A 19,373-nucleotide genomic window follows, 5' to 3' on the forward strand; every position below is an offset into this window, starting at 1 on the left:
AACCCGTATGCCAATGCTGGCTGTGCTGACTGCAAGCATGGAGCGGACGTATCTTTACGTTGGTTGACCGCGCCGGTACGAGGCTTGGTTGTCAAGGATCAAGTCGTGCGAGACGTTATCGAACGCCCCTTGAGGGCCAGGATCGTCTTAATTTGCACAGCCACACCAGGGCGATCCGTGCCTTCCTACTCGAGCTTCAGCTGGAATTCGAAGTGGGAGAGTTCTTGACGAATGTGCCCACGGATGTGTTGGTTCTTCTATCGAGTTGCTCTGTACTTGAAAGAATTGTTAGTGCTGGATGGTGATATTGAAACAAATCCGGGTCCCAATAATGCACAACTTTCTAAACAACTGGAAGATATAGCTGCAGACATCAAAGAGATAAAAGAAAAACGGTTGACTGACATAGAAACTAAACTAGACGCAGTATCGAGACTGGAAGCCAAAATCGTTCTCTGTCAAGACCAGCTCGAATCTATGAATCGTGTAATTCAAAACCTGGAAAACAGAATAGATGACTTGGAAAACCGCAGCCGTAGATCGAACTTAATTGTTTACGGCTTCAAAGAAGAAGAAGACGAGACTTCTGAGTCCCTGGAGCGTGATGTTAACCAAAAGATCATTCAAGACAAACTTGAACTCGCACCAGTTACCATAGAGCGCATTCATCGTTTGGGAAAACCTGCAGAGAACAAAACTAGGCCTGTTATATTCAAGCTCCTGGACTCTCGTCAAAAAACCGAAATTTTAAAGCAAGGACGTAAACTTAAAGACAGTGGTATATCGATCGGTGAAGACTTTTCATATAAAACAAGAGACATAAGAAGAAATCTCTGGAACAGTACCAAGCCGAACCGCGATAAAGGCGACAAAGTTTCATTAGTTTTCGACAAAATTTTTATCAACAGTCAAGCCTACGTTTGGGACTATGAAAAGAACGACAAGGTGCCTTTGCGAAAAAACTATCGTACGAAACAGACACGACCCTTAACGCCTTCAGTGGTGCAGTCAACTCCATAGATCACGCAATTCTAAGCCATGAAAAGGTCTCTGCTTCTAAATACCGATTTCCCAAACATAAACGTAACAGAGGTCACAAAGGAATTGCTACAGTGACAGTGAATAAGCATCTCCGAATAATTAATGTTAACGCTCGAAGCGTAGCCAATAAAACCGAGCAGCTTGAAATCCTTCTCCTACAACATGACCCTCACGTTGCGGTTATAACAGAAACTTGGCTGCACAGCGAGATTACCGATGACCTCATCTTTCCACCCTCGTACAAGGTATTTCGCAAGGATAGGCCCTCGAGAGGTGGAGGAGTTGCAGTACTAATCAAAAATAATATACAGGCTGTTTCGCTAGAAGATGTACCTGATCTTGAGTGCCTTTGCATGAAACTGTTTTGCTGGGGATATTGCTTTATTTTGTATGCGGTTTACAGGCCTCCTAATGTAACACAAGATTATCTAACTAAGTTACAAGTTCACATGTCAAAGTACAAAAAGAGTAAAATATTGCTATTCGGTGATTTCAACTTACCTGGCGTTGACTGGGAACGTCTGCAGCCATGTTCCGGGTACAAAAAAAACGTTGATATTGTATTCGACATTATGTTCACGCACAACTTGTGTCAAGTGGTTCGCGAGCCAACCCGCGAATTTCGCATGAGTAATTCAGTGTTGGATCTTGCATTTGTTCCCCATGTTTTCCATGATTGCAACGTGTCTGTCGCACCAGGACTTTCAGATCATCATCTTGTTAGTGTTTTCATTCCCATAAAACCGCTTGCCAAGACAAAAACATGTAACGCATATCGTATCATGGACTTCACACGTGCCGATGACGCCTCAGTTATTGAGCATCTTGAAACATGCATTGTCGAATTTGATGGAACCGACGCCTGCGCACTCTGGAATCAGTTTAAGAAAATGTGTCACTATTGCCTTATAAATTTCATACCTGTAAAATACAAAAACATTCGCAAGCAGACGCCTTGGATGACACGCAGTATCATTCATCTCAGACGCCGAATCAAAAGGCTAAAAAAGCATCGCGCACAGCAGAGCACAATCAACCATTTAAGAGAAAGCCTCGCCCTTGCTGTACGCCGTTCAAAAGATTATTATTTCAAAACAACTCTGCCGAACTTCATAAAAAACGACCCGGCTAAATTCTGGTGCCACATTAGCGATAAAAAAGCCCCTATATCAGAAATGACTATCAACGGTACAACGGTTACCAATCAGCCTGCCATTGCTCACCATTTTAACGATTACTTTCACAGTGTATTTTCTCAACCAAAACCGCACGATGCACCAAGCACAACTTCAGCACATCCATCTGAAGTTAACTTCATCTCGTATGATGGTGTCGTTTCAATGTTACTAAACCTGAAAACTAAATCATCCCCAGGGCCCGACGATATTCCTAACGGTTTTCTTCGGAGGTATGCTGAATCTCTGGCCAGGTTTTTGGTTATTATATTTCGCGCGTCATTGTTAACCGGGTGTGTACCTGAGGACTGGAAGATAGCCCGAGTCGTACCTGTATTTAAAAAAGGCGACCGCCTTCAGGTGACCAATTATCGACCTATATCCTTAACGTCATCTTGCTGCAAATTAATGGAACATATTGTCGCAACTAGCATTAATGAATTCTTAGATCGCTACAACATTCTGACAGATTACCAGCATGGTTTTCGCAAAGGCTTTTCCACAGTAACTCAACTACTTTCAGTTATCCATTCATTTGCGGCATCACTTGACAATAACAGCCAGATTGACGCGATCTTTCTAGATTTCAGTAAAGCGTTTGACAAAGTTCCACACCACAGCCTAATTCTAAAACTAAAAACTATTGGACTTCCGCCTATTTTTATTTCCTGGATAAATGATTATTTAACCAACCGGAGTCAACATGTTTCAATAGGTCGGCACCAGTCTGGCTGTCTCCCAGTCACTTCAGGTGTGCCACAGGGAAGCGTACTGGGTCCACTACTCTTTCTAATATACATTAACGACATCATCCGTGAAGTTTGCCCTGGCGTACATATTCGATTATATGCTGATGACTGTGTCTTATTTCGCGATGTTAGCATTGAAAACGATCAGAGTGACCTACAAAATACGCTTACTAATATTGTACAGTGGTGCAAGCGCTGGGACATGACACTGAACGCAGATAAAAGCGTTTCTCTTCGCATAACTAACAAGATAAACGCTCTACAATATGCATATAAATTAGAATCATCACCATTGCAACAAGTAGCGTCCGTAAAGTACTTGGGTGTAACACTTACTAATAACCTTTCTTGGAACTCTCACATAGATAACATCTGTTCACTCGCATTCCGTAAGCTCTGTTATATAAGGCATAAACTTCGAAACGCCCCCGCTAACGTTAAGCTCTTAGGTTACAATACTCTAATTAGACCCAAGCTTGAATATGCTTGCATAATTTGGGACCCGTACACTAAGTCTAACATAAGAAAGCTCGAGAACATTCAAAGGAAAGCAATTAGATTCATATATTCAAAATATCTACCCACTGACTCCCCCTCAGACTTGATGCATGCTAACGGTATTGAAGAACTACAGGTAAGAAGACGAAATTTTCGTTTAGATTTTCTTTCATTACTTCTTAACAATAAACTCAGACTTGACCCTTCTGCTTATCTTTCCTCAATGCCAACACGGAATACACGACACTATCACAAAGCTCTTTTAAAACCATATTTTGCCCGGACTAACTCGTTCAAGTTTTCCTTTTTCCCACGCACCATATCCGACTGGAACTCACTAACCGATCCTAATCAACCCTGAAAATCAGACGCGTTCCTCAGCCATCTTTGATATTGCGTATTATGTATTTTTTCTGCTTTGTGTTGCATTGCTGTATTGTTTGTTTTACTACATTATCTTTGCTGTATTGTTGTATTTTTTGTTGCTATAATTTTGCTTTTTGTGCACCTGCCCTTCCTGCTTGGACCTAGCCATGGTCTGCAGTATGTACATAAATAAATAAATAAAATAAATAAAGCAGTGCAATGTATCCGGGAAAATTCGGGTGGCCTGAATACGCAGATGTAGGTGTGCCACATTTTCAAGCCGTTTGCCTATGCACGAGGTGAATGAGATCGGACGAGGTTCATTAGTCAGAGTTGTTCCCTTGCATGGAGAAGCCAAATGGAAACTCCACTTGAAAATGAGGTAGTGCCAGCCGGCACTTTTCCGATACTCACCGATTGCGGCGTCAACTGGAAGCAGAAAATGAAAGCTGTAGCCCTCTGTCACCATAACCTTCTCAAAAGCGCCTCTTTTTTCCTTCTTTTACCGTTCAATTTACATACCAGACTTCAATACGCGACCTTAATGCTGAAGATGCCACTCAGTGTAGTCTTCCTATCTCTTATAATTTTTTTAATGTATTGAGAGGCATTTCGTGAGGTGGAACGACGTTATTCACGAGAGGTGCTCATCATACTTGAATATGGCGTTTATTATGGTAATAGAGTAATCGATATCTTTCTTGCTCTGCGCTGTGAAGTATCCGTATATTTGCAGCTCAGTAATGCCACAAGCCGCTGGACCTCCTAGCGGGACGGCTTGGGCTCAGGCAACTCTTGACCCATGGTTTCCTGCAAAAGCATAATGTCAACAGAGGCCAGTGACGCGCTTGAGCACCGTCAGAATGGTAGGCGCGATTTCACGTTTACTGGAATTGGTTTGGTTTAGTTTGGTTTATGGGGTTTAACGTCCCAAAGTGACTAAGGCTATGAGAGACGCCGTAGTGGAGGGCTCCGGAAATTTTGACCAACTAGGGTTGTTTAACGTGTACTGACATCGCACAGTACACAAGACTCTAGAATTTCTCGTCCAAAGAAATTCAACTGCCGCGGCCGGGATCGCATCCGCGGCTGTTGAATTTCTTTGGGGGAGAAAGACTACATTCGTTCTATAATCGCCGCAAGAAAAAGCTTTCGGCGCATGTAAGCAGGGAGCTTTGAGACGGGCATTCCATATGATGCGTCTAGAGCCCTAATTTGATAGTAACGCCACATATTGAGGAAAAAAAAAAGATGGCTGAGAGGAAATGAAAAGAAAGAAAGGAAGAAAAAACAAGCAAAGGAACAAAGAAGGAAAGGAAGGAAGGAAAGAAGGAAGGAAGGAAAAGAGAAAGAAAGGTAGAAAGAAGAAAAGAAATAAATATAGTCAGAGAGAAAGGAGGAAAGAAAGAGAGGGAGAAACAAAGAGAGAAAGAAAGCAAGAGAGAACAGAAAGAAGAAAGGAATAAAGAAAGAGGGAAAGAAGGAAAGAAAAAAGAAAGAAAGAAGGAAGGAAGGAAAAAAAGAAAGAAGAAATGGAAAGAAGGAATGAAAGAAAGAAAGAGTTGGTTGTATGGTTTTTGGGGTTTAACGTCAAAAGCGACTAAGGCTATGAGAGACGCCGTAGTGGAGGGCTCCGGATATTTCGACCACCTGGGATTCTTTAACGTCCACTGGCATCGCACAGTACACGGGCCTCTAGAATTTCTCGTCCAAAGAAATTCAGCCGCCGCGGCCGGGATCGAACCCGCGTCTTTAGGGTCAGCAGTCGAGCACCATAACCACTGAGCCACCGCGGTGGTGAAAGAAAGAGTGAAAGGAAAGAAGAAAGAAGGAAGGAAAGGAAGAAAGAAGGAAGAAAGAAGGAAGGAAGGAAATAAGGAAAGAAAGAAGGAAACAGGTGCTGTACTGGGGGCTGGGCGTAAACACCGACCCCTTCGAGGTCTTCGGCGTTCACTCATCGCACTGCAAACGGGGGCGTTCTGCGTCTCATCGAATTTTCAAAATCTAATTCACCCATCAGTTAACGAAGCGAACAATCATCGAAACCTAGAAAGCACCAGGGAGCATAGGGGAACGTTTCTTTTGTTTTGTATGCATGTTGATCAATGGGAAATTATTAGTGGAATCATTTTACGGCTGAAAGATGGTTGATTAGAACGTAGATGAAAAGTGACAGGACGGTTACAGTTGTGCAATAGGGTATTCAGCGACAGCTTTTACGTTGTTTCTATTTGAATATATATTGAGGTAAACAGAATGAGAGCGACTTCATATCTGAGTAGTTCTAGAGGGCTTTTTATAATTTCGCGCACAAACACGTTTTTTCGACCAAGTATTCTCTCCAGCCTGCCTCTCTAGGTGTACGGAGCCAGCAGTGGTCTTCTCGTCGAAGACCATGTGTCGCAGTAGGCGCTGCATATGAACCGTGGTGCCTTCATCTGCTACCTCCATACTCTCCTTCTTTCTTTGAAGGTAATCACCCCCTGAAGGATAGTTACACTCCGGGTGGTTCCCGTGGTAACCACCCTGAGGTCATGCTTTCCTACACTTCCGCCATACCCTCCTCCTCCCACGGTAGCCATGAATCGGTTGCCGATTCCACCGTTCTCGCCGTAGCCTCTTCCTTCCAAGATAACCCACTTTAGGATCACCCCACGGTAATCACCTTCAGGATAAGGCTTCATGTACTGTCGTTATACCCTGCTCCACCATGGTAACCATCCTCCAGTTGAGCTCAATGTGCTGCGCCTAATTAAATGTACCCGATACGATGGTACCTCCAAATTCGTTTAGGTCACTTCCAAATCTGGCCCACTCTACACCCGAAATTTTACCTTCGGTGATTTGGGCCAAAATTGATGATCCAGCTAATTTGACTGTACTCGTTACGACGGCAGTCTCCAGATTTGATCGGGCCTCACACCGTGGTTGCTGAGTGGTTAGGGCGCTCGGCTACTGAGCCGGGTTCAGACTCAATGGTGATGGTGGTGGTTAAAAAGAGTTATAAACACTTTAATCATTACGGAGAGGTGGGTGGGATGGGGCCCTATTGGCCCCTTCCCTTCACAATACTAGGTGAAGCCTGTATTCCGGAGCCTCATTGGCAAGCATCGCCGCCCGTGTCTGTTGAACTAAAGGGTTTTGAGTCTTGTGGGCAGGGAGCAGCAGAAAGTTAGGTGGGAGGATGAGGTTACGAAGTTTGCGGGGACCCGCTAGCGGCAGCTCACAAAGGACAGCGTCGATTGTGGAGACATGGGAGGGGCCTTTGCTCTGCAGTGGGCCCAATCAGGCTGATGACGTTGATGACTGCTTGTGTTTATAACATTCTCCAGATTCGACGCGTATGTGTGCGTGCTATACGCAGATGTGGAAACACCCCTTCCAAGAAAACTTTTCGTTTCAACTGTTTACCTTCGATAATGTGCCGTCGTCGTGCTCAGCGCTACATTTTAGCAGCCTGCTTTACAAATTAACGCGCCGTATTCTCTTTTCAATTGAACACAGCTGGACACAGAGACACTGGCTCTTTGTTGCCGAGTGCAGCCATTGACACACTCCTTGCGGTAAGGACTTGGCAGCTATGATTAGTCCGGCAGTTTCGGCATTGATAAGGCTGTAGTAGAGTGGAAAGTTGGGCGAGTTGGTATACGTTCATTTTGGGTGGAAAAAAGGGCGCGAAGGGGACGGAAGACAAAGATGAAGGAAACCACACGGACGAGCGCTGACTCACAATTTTTTATTCAGAAAAAACAAACATTTATATTTAAAAACGTCACATGACCTGACGTCACTCGCGCACATGCCCAGAATACATCAGTCTAAGAACTATATCATGACTCAAGATTAAAACCTTACAACGCGATTTCAGAACACTGTGATTAACCGAAAAAACACTAGACAGCTAGAAACAAAAAACAAAGGCACTAAAAAACAAAACAAAAGTCACGTGTTGTCAAGAAACGCGACCTCTTTATCGACCATCAATAAGGAAAGCTGACTGACGCATTCATCCCGTCTTTTTCGAATATGATATTCCTCAATGAGCTCCCTTGTCGTCTCATCTCTATGGCGGAACAAAATACGTGTGTGCGTGAATAAAGGTCTGCATACTTTCTTATTTTCATTATTGCAAGCTTTGCACTGCTCTTTTAGATGCGAATAGTTTGAATCTGATAGTGAACGAAGATGCTCCCTAAGTCGAATACTGATACATCGGCCGGTGTGTCCTATATATACGTTTTTACATGAAAGAGGAAGTTCATACACAACAGAACATGCGCACTCTACACACCTTGATCTATGGGAAACCAAACAACGAAATGGGCTAATTCTTGATATGTTGTCATGGCGGTTCCCTATCATGCGACAAAGCCCCTCCAACACTGTAACAGCACACAAATTCATGCCATCACTGCATAGCGGACAGTGTGCTGTTACAAGTAAGTAGATTAGAAGCCGCAGGGTTTCCACAGGGGGTGATTTCAGCAACTTGCGAGAAGCTGGTGAGGGCAGTGCGGAAAGATTTCTTGAATACAAAATTTGACAGAACCGGAAAAAAATTTGCGGTTATTCCGTATGTGCACCGAACGGCTCATAATCTAAAAAAAGGTGGCGGGCAGATTTGACGTCAATGTGGTGTTTTCTGCGCCACACAAGTTGGGGCGCCACATGACAGTTGCGCCACATGACAACATATCAAGAATTAGTTCATTTCGTTGTTTGGTTTCCCATAGATCAAGGTATATAGATTGCGCGTGTTCAGTTGTGTATGAACTTCCCCTTTCATGTAAAAAAGTGTATATAGGACAGACCGGCCGATGTATCAACATTCGACTTAGGGAGTATCTTCGTTCACTATCAGGTTCAAACTACTCGCATCTAAAAGAGCACTGCAAAGCTTGCAAGAATGAAAATAAGAAAGTATGCAGACCTTTAGTCGCGCACACACGTATTTTATTCCGCCTTAGAAATAAGACGACAAGGGAGCTCATTGAGGCATATCATATTCGGAAAAGACGGGATGAATGCGTCAGTCAGCCTTCCTTATTGATGGTCGATAAAGAGGTCGCGTTTCTTGACAACACGTGATTTTTGTTTTGTTTTTTAGTGCCTTTGTTTTTTGCTTCTGGCTGTCTCGTGTTTTTTCGGTTAATCACAGTGTTCTGAAATCGCGTTGTAAGGTTTTAATCTTGACTCATGATGTAGTTCTTAGACTGTTGTATTCTGGCCATGTACGCGAGTGACGTCAGGTCATGTGACCTTTTCAACTATAAATGTCTGTTTTTTCTGAATAAAAAATAGTCGTGAGTCAGCGCTCGTCCGTGTGGTTTCCTTCATCTTTGTCTTCCGTCCCTTTGGCGCTGTTTTTTCCATCCAAAATGAATTGATTAGGCTCCCGTTTTCTATTCTCGTAACCTATAGGCCAAGAGCGCTGATCGGATTCTGGCTGCGTATGGCTGGTCCCTCCTTGCTATTATCGCTTGACTTTTGCGAGGGGTACACGTGCGGAGAGGCTTCCGGAGTGCGGTCATCCATAAAGGGAAAGTTCCGATGGAACTGCCTTCTGCGATGTCGGCGTGTAAAATCTTTACAGCCAACATGCAGGCACAAGGGCACATGCGCATAATTAGGAGTGAATATATAAACACTGCAGCATTTCGTCAAGGCCCCCAAAGTCACTCACCACGATAATCTTCACTGGCCAGACGTTGAACAAGAAGATTTCCGCCCTCCACTTTGAGTGGCTCTGCACGTTTTGTTTCATGACCCTCCTATTATCGCTCTTAGTCTGGATGTACACACAGAACTCAGCGATGGTGGCGATAATCACGTACGTCTCGTTCGGGTCGTTGTGGTCATAGAGCCGAATGTATTCATATTGGTGGTAATTTTCGTTGCTTGCCGCGAATTTAATGCTGCAAACCGGAGCAAGTGCACATGGTTTACACACAGACCCACACAGGCTGCATTCACAACCAGCTCTGTTGCGAATAAAAAGCTCGCAAACAAGCAATACACAGGAGATGGCGAGGTCAGTTGCGAAAAATGAAATAACGCTCAAATTAGGCCTTTTCACGGCCTGGAGCGCAATGGAGCGCACCAAATCAAAAGTGTATAAATTCGCCGTCCCTTTTTTTTTCAAGGACACCGGACACGCAGGTAAGAAACCATAGTACCAAGTCGAATAAATTAAAGGCGTCGTGGGATAAACAGTGGGATTCCTACCGCTAGATAGTTATCTGGTGTTGAGTATTTAATTCAAACATAAAAAAGATGCCGCATGCGCTTCAATTGAAAGGTTACAGAAGCGCTCATTTTCACATACCTTCGTAATATGAAAGGAAAAAAATCATTCTAACTAATTAAACGCCTCAATACATTTATTGAATAAATAAGACAATCAATATTTACACTAGCGTTGTCAATAACTATTAGCATTCGTGATTGTGACAGCTATATATATCCTTAATGCATTCGCTGTATTTCATTTGTAACGATTACTGACGTTGCTGCTGCTAATGCCAAATTTAAACTGCATTTCAGCGTCTACAAGAATACTACGAAATTTGTAGTCTGCACAGTTAAAGGGGTTTTCCTCGAGCTCTTGTGTGTGCCCGTGATTTTTTTGAAAATGTCGTGTATTTTTAAATTAAGGTCGTTAATTCATTTCCTTATTTTGTTGCTACATGGGCGAACTTCTTAACGTCTGTGCTTATGTTTTTCGTAGTTTGACATCTCTGAACCACGACTCATTTAACATAAAATGCTTACTCCAGTCCCGGCTCTCAAGTTTAACAGAACTGGTATGTATTTGCTCTAAGCAACGTGTTGTCATTCGTAAAAGTTTTGCCCACAGCACATGCAAGTGTGTGGAACATTGCAGAAAAGTCTACGGGGCACGGGTTGAAATGAAAATTTTGTCAGAGACACTTAAGACCCCTCACCTGTGGGAACGCAAAAGCATTAGTGCCCTTGTGTGCACTGACGCCCACCCACAAAAATACTACCCGCACACTAGCGCGCACGTATGACATCACTCGGAACGCTATACGACGAACGGTTGCACCACGATTTTGATATGAAAATTTGCTTTTCACAGCAATTTTTCCGTCAAGCAATTTTCAGCAACGCTCCGTCACAGTATTGTGTCCGAACCATCGAGATGGCCGCGTGTTACTTTATGGATTACCGGGCCGTCTTTGTAGCAGTCAATAAATTTGAATAACACGTGTCGCCGTCACCACAAATTTTCATATTTTTCTCAATAGCAGTACAAAATGCGTGTCTTAAAAGGTTATAACGCTTGCTCAGCATATCTTCCCATATCACTGCAAATTCACCAAGCGCAACAGTCGGTCTCTCGCGATGATCTTGTCGACACGCGGCTTGTGTTCCGCATATATCCTTACCATCAAAACGTTTTTCCGTCATTGTATTCATCTCTATTACTTATAAATAGTTGCTTGGGAAATGCAAAAGTTACGGTTCTTCTTGAAAGAAAAGTTTCATCCCATCACACGATTTTAGCTTCGCGCTTTTTCGACATAAGTAAGAAACCGCTAAAACAGAGAAGGGAACACAAAAATTACCGAAGACACTCTGAAAATCGTAAAGTTTGCTTGGAGAAAGCCTTGTGGTCAACTCACTGCCGTTTCTCTGAAACGCTTGGCGCGGAATCACTGGGCCGCTTCGGAGCCATGCGTCTCACTCTCTCGACTGAAACGAGACATCTGGCGAAGGAGCGGCGGTGCAGCTGCCACCGCCGAAACGCGGGCGCGCTCGTTCTACCGCTAGAGTGGGAGGTCACGGTCGCTATGCACGTTGCTAAAGGGGGGGAGAGGTGTCGCTGTTGCCAGGAGGAGAGGCCACAGCTGGCACGATTCCAGCGCACGGACGGACACCGAGAACATGGAGGAACACCCCGAGCTTGAGCCATTAAAGGCTTTCGCCATAATACAGAGCCCGTTCATTCCATGCGGTGTTATTCCCAGAGCTTAGCACAGCACCTGGCGCGCTGAAGGCTGCGCACTGGCGCTTTTATTCAGGCTCAGATGGAGATGCATTCGGTGATGATTAGCAAAAACTAATACGTTTGGAATATACGGTGGGCTATTTAAATTGTATTTTAAACATATTTTGTATTCATGAATGCACTAAAAATATGTAGGAAATACGTTCCTGAAATTTCATGCTTGGTATTCGAAATATATTTTTAAAATGTGCCAAAAATACCTCACTTAAAGCATACTTCGAGCACTTTTCAAATACGTGAAAAAATATGTATGCAGTTTTAGCATCTTGTCAATGTATTAAAAGTGTATTTTCGGAAATATGAAATTAATTCATCGAAAGTATACTTCAATTCTAGAAAACGGGCAGCCCTTGTAACCGTATATGTATGTAGTTTTAGCATCTTGTCAATGTATTAAAAGTGAATTTTCGTAAATATGAAATTAATTCATCCGAAATATACTTCAATTCTAACAAACGGGCAGTACTTTTAAACGTCTTTGCACACTTCTAGCTGCCGTTGAACAGTCGAGTGCTCGAAATCGCGTTTCGGGAAATGGCATTTGCGTGTCGTCAATGTATTTGAAGCGTACTTCCGTAAATACGCAATTAATTCGTCCAAAGAACACTGAAATTCTAGCAAATTGGCAGTCCGCATTAGCATGTTTGCAGCGCACTACAAGCTGTCGTTGAACAATCTAATGCTCAAAATCGAGTTTCGGGATCGCATTTTGGTGCTGGCCATCTATTTAAAGTGTACTTTCGTAAATATGCAATTAATCCGTCTGAAGTATACTTAAATTCTAACAAATGGGTTGTCCGCGTAAACATATTTGCATTACACTTCAAGCTACTGTGGAACAATCTAGGGCTCGAAATGACGTTTCAGCGAGGAGTGAAAACTTTCCCTTTCGTGTCATCCCTTCGTTTGTGCTAACTTCTAGCAGGAAGGTGATCACCACTTAAACCCCTGCTACACGGGCGCCTCGAATGCCTTCCAACCGAATGCCATCTAACGATGCTACACGTGTTCTGTCTAAGGGAGTGCTTGAAGATAATATTACGCCAATGAATATTAACCGCGTCAGCATGAAATTTCCCCGGGAGTGCGCCGATGAGGACGACTGCACTCATACTGTTGTTTACATCGCTTGTTTACATAACATAAAACGCAGTCTGCGCTTTCGTTCTATTAAACAATCTGTTTTCTTTTTTACTGGTTGTACTCGTGCTTGTTTACGCAGTGCGACAATGTGTGGGAAGCGATGATGCGATCGCACGCCTGAGAAAGCCGGGTTGTTGGCACCGCGCAGGACTGGCGCTTCTCGCTTCTTGTCCCGGCTTTCTCCGACGTGACCAGTACTTTTTTTAAACTACTTTATCCAGAAGTATGTCTGGCGACTGTTATCCACAAGCTAGCGACGGCGACGACTGCTGCTGGCCGTTAAGCACGGCTCGGCAGTCTGGGTCACACCGGCGATTCCCGTTCATCGTACGCACGCCTGCCCTGCGATGTAAGCAATAGTTGATTTCAGGTCACTGTTGCCAAAACTACACCTGGTGACTATTTGCATTCGCTAAAGCTTGTGATTCGCTCTTCACAACCGCCGAAATCACAGATCCAACCCTGCGAACTCGCTGGGCCTAGTCGTCGCGGAAGGGAACAGAGCCGTCGTCGACTGAAATTGATTTGGCAAGCGCTTATCGCTGGTGAGTGTTCAGGTGTGCACACGTGAAATATAGCCGTTCGTTTCGCTCATTTAGAAGCGCGAGCATATACACACCGCCGCCTCATCCCGCGCTCTCGCTCAGCCGCCGACAAGGCTGACCATCCGCCGACCGGATTCGTCGGTGTCATTGGCCTGAAAAACATGTCCCTCTAGAATCATATTGTAGTAAACTAGATATTTCATATAATTACATGCTGTTGTTCAGCGTGATGTATACTGTCGTTGTCGGACTAGTGTGACCGCCGTCGTCGTCGTCGCTGTACACTGAAAAGGAGCTGAGGCTTTCGAATGCGTTTCGAAAGTGTCGTGCAGCACCGCGGCAGTCCGTCGAATCCGAATGTCATTCCTATTCTCGAATGTCATTCCACTCAATGTCATTCGAACATTTCCGTGTGAGAACGTGATAGCATTATACCAGCAAAAGCGCCTTGGGTACTTCTGGGTCTGAATAAGCCAGCGGGAAGGACCCCGTCTGGCAGGGCAGACCGGCCCCCTTACACGCCCATGTATCTGTTGGTTGACAGTTCGACTTCTGACCTGTGCCTGACGGAAGTTTCAACTATCAATTCCGTTCTCAATTAACCCTAGATTCGAACGCGACCAGTAGGGTACTTCTGCGATAATTTGGCAGCCAACAGTATTTGCGCAAAAAAATGCCTCACCGCGCAAAATAGTGCGTCGCTTTCGCTGGGTATATATACGGCAAGCCAAGTACAGCGCTTGTCATAGGATTTGTGGTTTGCTGTGTCGCTGTCGTCTTGGTATGCTGTGTGTAGGTATCTGCCGTTCCCATTTAATCACGTGACCTTATAATATCAGACTCCTGTTGATTAATGATAAATACCCGTGTACGGTTTGTTCTCCAGTTGAAGAATTAACCCGTGTCATTCCGTGGAGCCGCCCGGTAGACTTTTTTTAAGCCCGAGTAAACATATCTTTAATGTATTAAATGTATATTTTTAGTATATATCTAATGTATATTTTTATTATATTTTTAATGCATTATAAATATGCTAAGCGGGCAAAAATGTACTTTTCACGTATTTTTAAGAACGCTTAAATTATTATTGCTAGTACACTTAGAAAGCATTCCTTTTGCAGTTTAAGCATAGGGACAAAAAAATGCGAAATAAATATGAAATTAATACAATACGTTTGAAATGCATTTTTAGGACATCCTCTTTTTCGCTAAGAGTACTTTTAGATGCTGGGAGCCTTTGGTAGTGGTCACGATAAGAATATGGAGAACACACAAAAGGGTCTCTTACTGCTCATCTTCATTTTTCTTGTATTTGCAGATTATGGTGACCACGCTTCCCGTCCTCAGCTCGAAGACACTGCAATCAAGCACGATCTACGTACAAAGGAAACAAACAAGATTAATAATTCTTCGCAACAGATGGTCAACGAGTAGGTGCGGTGCGGTCTCAAAGGCCCACTTCGATCTAGCCGATTTATACTGTACACTCTAAACAGAAAAAAGCAAAAAGGGAGCAGACTTAACTGTCCTCTGACGCACACCCTTTGATAGAAGGGTGTGCACCAGAGGACAGGTTACTCCATTTTTACTCCCATATAGGTGTATTGGTGTTTGGAGTGTATTTACTTGAATTGAGGCTAACAGCGACTGAATTCCCATATGGTGAGTTGGTAGAATTGGAAAATATTAAAAAGAAGGTGCTCCGTGCAATACAAGCCATGCTACAAAAAGGAGTAAGCAACATTGTACTGAATATATATTTGTTGAGCATCGGCAGCGCTGCTAACGGTAAAACGCTTCGCTGACATTCATGACTAGCATCACAATCAGAATCAGTCTTTATTTGCTGATACGTTCTGAATGTACAGCATATCATGCAGAAGGAGGTCCCGAAGTCAGTGACTGCAATGGGACTTTCTCATTAAATACATCTAGTAAAACATTTACCAGCACACCACAGATCAGATGAATATATAAAACTGAGTATATACGTCTGGGATACAATTCAAGCAGACGCATGGGAGAGAAATAAAAGCTATAAAAAGGACCAAAACATATACACTTGCACATAAATATACATAATGAATTACAACGGAGGCAGTGCAAAATGCATGTAGGAAGAAATGCAAACAGATTAATCAAAATTAGAGCTCTTTGCTAATAATTGATCGTTTAAAGTGTGATTGAAAGCTGAAAATTGAATGAGCGTTTTTTAGTTCTGGTTTGGTTTGGTTTCGTTTATTAGGATTTAACGTCCCAAAGCGAATCAGGCTATGAGGGACGCCGTAGGAAGGCCTCCGGAAATTTCGAGTACCTAGGGATCTTTAACGTGCACTGACATCGCACAGTACACGGGCCTCTAGAATTTCGCCTCCATCGAAATTCAGCCACCGCGGCCGGGATCGAACCCGCGTCTTTCGGGCCGGCAGCCGAGCAACTGAGCCATCGAGGCGGGTCGTTTTTTAGTTCTATTTTTATAGTGTTCCAGACAGCAACTGATGAGAAATGCGTTGCCTGTTTCGCGTAATTGGTGGGTACTTTAGTAAGGACAATATTGTTATTGAGGGCGAACGGAGTTATCTTGGCGTTTACAACATAACACTGAGGTATGATAGGAAAAAGACAATTTATTGTTGACAACTTTGTACATGAGAATGCCAAGAGAATATCTAACAAGCTGTGTTACGGAGATGATGTTATGTTCCTCAAGAATAAAGGCTGCATCGGTGTACTAACAACTGTAAGTAAGTATAAGAATAGCTTGATTTTTAATCATCTGCAATGATCTTAGATGAGTGGCACGCGTGTTTCCCTAACATACGATATAGTAACCGGTGTGGGGGTGTATTAATGCGTAATATAAGGATATTAATTTGCTGTTAGAAAGTATCGGCGGGCTTTAATAAGGATTATCAAACCGTATGCCATTTCATTCTTTATATTGGCTGTGTGTTTATGAAACTTTAGATTGCTGTCCAAATGCACACTCAGAAAATGGTTCGACACATGCTGCAAATATCTGCAGGATTCAATCTACGCTTCCAGTCTTTTCAATTCCCTGTCTTCCTTACAACTTGGCTTTTCCACATTTCGAACTTGCACGAAAGCACTACTTAACGTGGTCGAACCAAAAGAACAATCTTGTGGCGCACCTCATATTGAGGTACCCGCAGGAATAAAATAAATATAGCCGAAACTGGGTATCGATGCCGTGTCGGCTCCAAGAGTTCAGGTTCGCTGGCCACTGCACGAGAGCACTACGCTACTTTTGAAGCGAAAAGCTTCACTAGGCTTGTCAACACCGCGCTTCGCGTGAGCCGGAGGCCAGATTTGCCACTTCTGCGCATGCGCGAAACCGAGCGACGTCACGCGCAGCGCAGGTGGCCGCCAATTCTGTAGTAGTGGAACGCCGGTGGCAGGCAGCGGGAGCGGTCGCACGCCACGTCGGCTCTGCCAATGATCGCTGTTATTTGCGGTCCTGAACTCTTTCCGGAAGAAAGCTTGGTACCATCGTCTCCAGCAACCTAAGCGGCATCTGTGGACACCACATTTGCCAAGGTGCGCTGAATTTTGTTCCATTTTCAGTATTTGAAGACCTAACCCTACCTCTGCGGCGCTAAGCCTAACGGTGGAAAGGCCTGCACCGGCTGTGTTCGGGGTTTCCTCTGGGATTCCCCGGCTATGGCGGTCCTAGGCAGAGTCACCGGATACGATCCCACCTCCATAAGGATCGTTAACATGGAAACCATCCAACATGAGGAGCCCCTTCCCAGCGAGGAGGAATACCTCCAAGACATGGTCCGTGTATCGCGCGGACGAAAGAAGACTAAGGCCTCCAGGGACGCCAACACGGACGCCAGCCACCAACGGGTGGCGGGACGCTCTGCACATGTGCAGGGCGAGAACGCGCAACATGCCGCTGTGCAACAAGCAAAACAGCTCCGGTGGCGGCCGCAACGCACGCCCCGCATCGGGAAAGATGAAATCATTGTGGTGCTTAAGCCACGAGACACCATCGACCTGAAGGCCACCTTAGGTCCTGGACAAGCCGGCGCTGCCATTCGCAGCATCCTCGGGGACGTCGCAAGTGTGGGGCTTGCAGTGTGGCCCGTGTGGGAGCAAAATGTTCTCGTGTGCACACTGCAATCAGTTGAAGCCGCGGAGAAGCTGCTCCGGGACATCATGCTGCCGGTCGGAGGCCGGAAGCTGCTATTACGGGGCCACCCTAAGCTCTCCGGCGATTTCTGCAAGGGCGTCATCACCGTCTCCCCGGACGAGACGTCTGAGAGTGTCAAGAAAAAACTCAGTGAGGACCCCAACGTAGTATCCGTGCGCAAATTGGGCAAAACGCAGGTTGCTGTGGTCCCCTTTGCGGGGAAAAGGGTGCCGCGGACCGTGCTTTATAGTTGCGAGCGTCTCCCCGTCCGCTTCTATAAGAAAACGATCCCTGCCTGCCCTCGCCGTGGCACGGTGGGGCATCGGGCCGAGGCCTGCCCGCGGTCGCAGCCTGGACGCTGTGAACGCTGCGGGGCTCAGGTTGCTGCTGCTCCTGACGGTGGCCCAGCTGAACATCTGTGCTCCCCGTGCTGCCTCATCTGCCGAGGCAGCCATCCCACCGGGGCGCCTGGCTGCGCGGGCAAGTACCGCAAGGTCATCAAGCCGGGACCCCCACCCACCCCAAAGCAGAAGCAGACGCCGGGACCCAAAAAGGTTCCGACGCCCAAGGCCGGACCCAACTAGGCTCCGGGACCCAAGCTCGAACCCAAGAAGGCCGAGTTCGGGCCGGCAAAATTTGTGAAGTCCGCGAACCCGACGAGGCCACCGGTCCTGAAAGCCGAGCATTTCCCGCCTCTGGTACCGCGCCAAAATCATGTGAGCAGTTGGAGTGGGTTAGTCTCTGGGCCCACCCCCCTCCCTCCCCCACCGAATCCGCCCTACAGCGGCAGATAGAGGAGCTCAGGCGCGAAAATCAAATTCTCGCCCGTAAAATTCAAGAATTAGACGCTAAGCAAGCCGGGCAGTCCGAGCCCATGCAGAACGCTGAGTCCGAGGATAGCGATGACGGATCCTCAGTATCATCTTGCTTAACTAGCGTCTCGCGGCAAACCGCGGACACGGTGGTCGATTCGGCCCCCGCGCACGCTGGCCGCTTCGAGGCCCTGGAGCGTAAAGCCGAGCAGTTGGAGGAGCGGGTGGCAGCGCTCCCGAACCAAATTATGATTGCGGTCCGTGAGTCATTTCAGGACATGTTCAGGTGCCGCATTTGCTGCAATGCTTCCCGACATTGCGGCCCAGGTGACTGACTCGGTCCTTAAGGCGGTGCAGCCCTGAGTCAGCTCCCAAATAAAAAATACTCTCTCCTGCGATTTCCCGCAGCTAAAACATAAAATAGCTCCTCGACAGGCAGCGAAAGAAAGCGGTTCCGGCCCGATTGCGGCGGCGTTGATGCAGCCCCTACCTGGGGCAGCGCCGGCCACCGAACCGAGTGCCTACCCAGCGCAGTAAAATAAAAACATCAATATGGCTGGCAAACCTTCTCAGAAAGCTAAAAAATTAGACCAATTCGAAATCATTCAATGTAACTGCAGGGGTTTCAGAGCCTGCAAAAAAAGGTCACATCTTTAGCTCTACTTGCATTGCCTCGGTGACATGCCGGCGCTTCTTGCTTTGTAAGAGCCCGGCAATGATGCTAAATTCTCTGGGTATAGCTCATTTCAGGGGGGGGGGGGGGGGGAGGGGCTCGACCTGCATCCTGGTGCATAAAGCATACACCGCGATTCAGGTCGATCTTCATCTGAAGACTGAGCAGGAATACACAATGGTG

General features: G+C 45.5%; 1 protein-coding gene and 2 long non-coding RNA genes across 3 annotated transcripts in view; 1 reads left to right on the forward strand and 2 right to left on the reverse strand.

Moving 5' to 3' along the window:
• Positions 1 to 15,033, forward strand: part of LOC149366311 (uncharacterized) — a 693,922-nt gene extending 678,889 nt beyond the window's left edge. Inside the window, exon 4 of the long non-coding RNA XR_016285077.1 lies at positions 14,868 to 15,033. This is a non-coding gene — a long non-coding RNA (uncharacterized LOC149366311). The remainder of the gene's footprint in view (positions 1 to 14,867) is intronic.
• LOC149366317 (uncharacterized) lies at positions 4,525 to 12,117 on the reverse strand. The gene is made up of 3 exons (XR_016285066.1): positions 11,476 to 12,117; positions 9,513 to 9,744; positions 4,525 to 4,639 (listed from the first exon to the last, which is right to left on the reverse strand). It is a non-coding gene; the product is annotated as an uncharacterized LOC149366317 (long non-coding RNA).
• The window catches only part of LOC149366318 (uncharacterized), a 43,668-nt gene continuing 39,128 nt past the window's right edge, over positions 14,834 to 19,373 (reverse strand). The window contains exon 5 of the mRNA XM_089570230.1: positions 14,834 to 14,923. Coding sequence (XP_089426356.1) covers positions 14,834 to 14,923 — 90 coding nt within the window. The remainder of the gene's footprint in view (positions 14,924 to 19,373) is intronic.

This window comes from Amblyomma mixtum, chromosome 1 (assembly GCF_055824585.1).
Source record: "Amblyomma mixtum isolate Tamu chromosome 1, ASM5582458v1, whole genome shotgun sequence".
Classification (NCBI taxonomy): Eukaryota; Metazoa; Arthropoda; class Arachnida; order Ixodida; family Ixodidae; genus Amblyomma; species Amblyomma mixtum.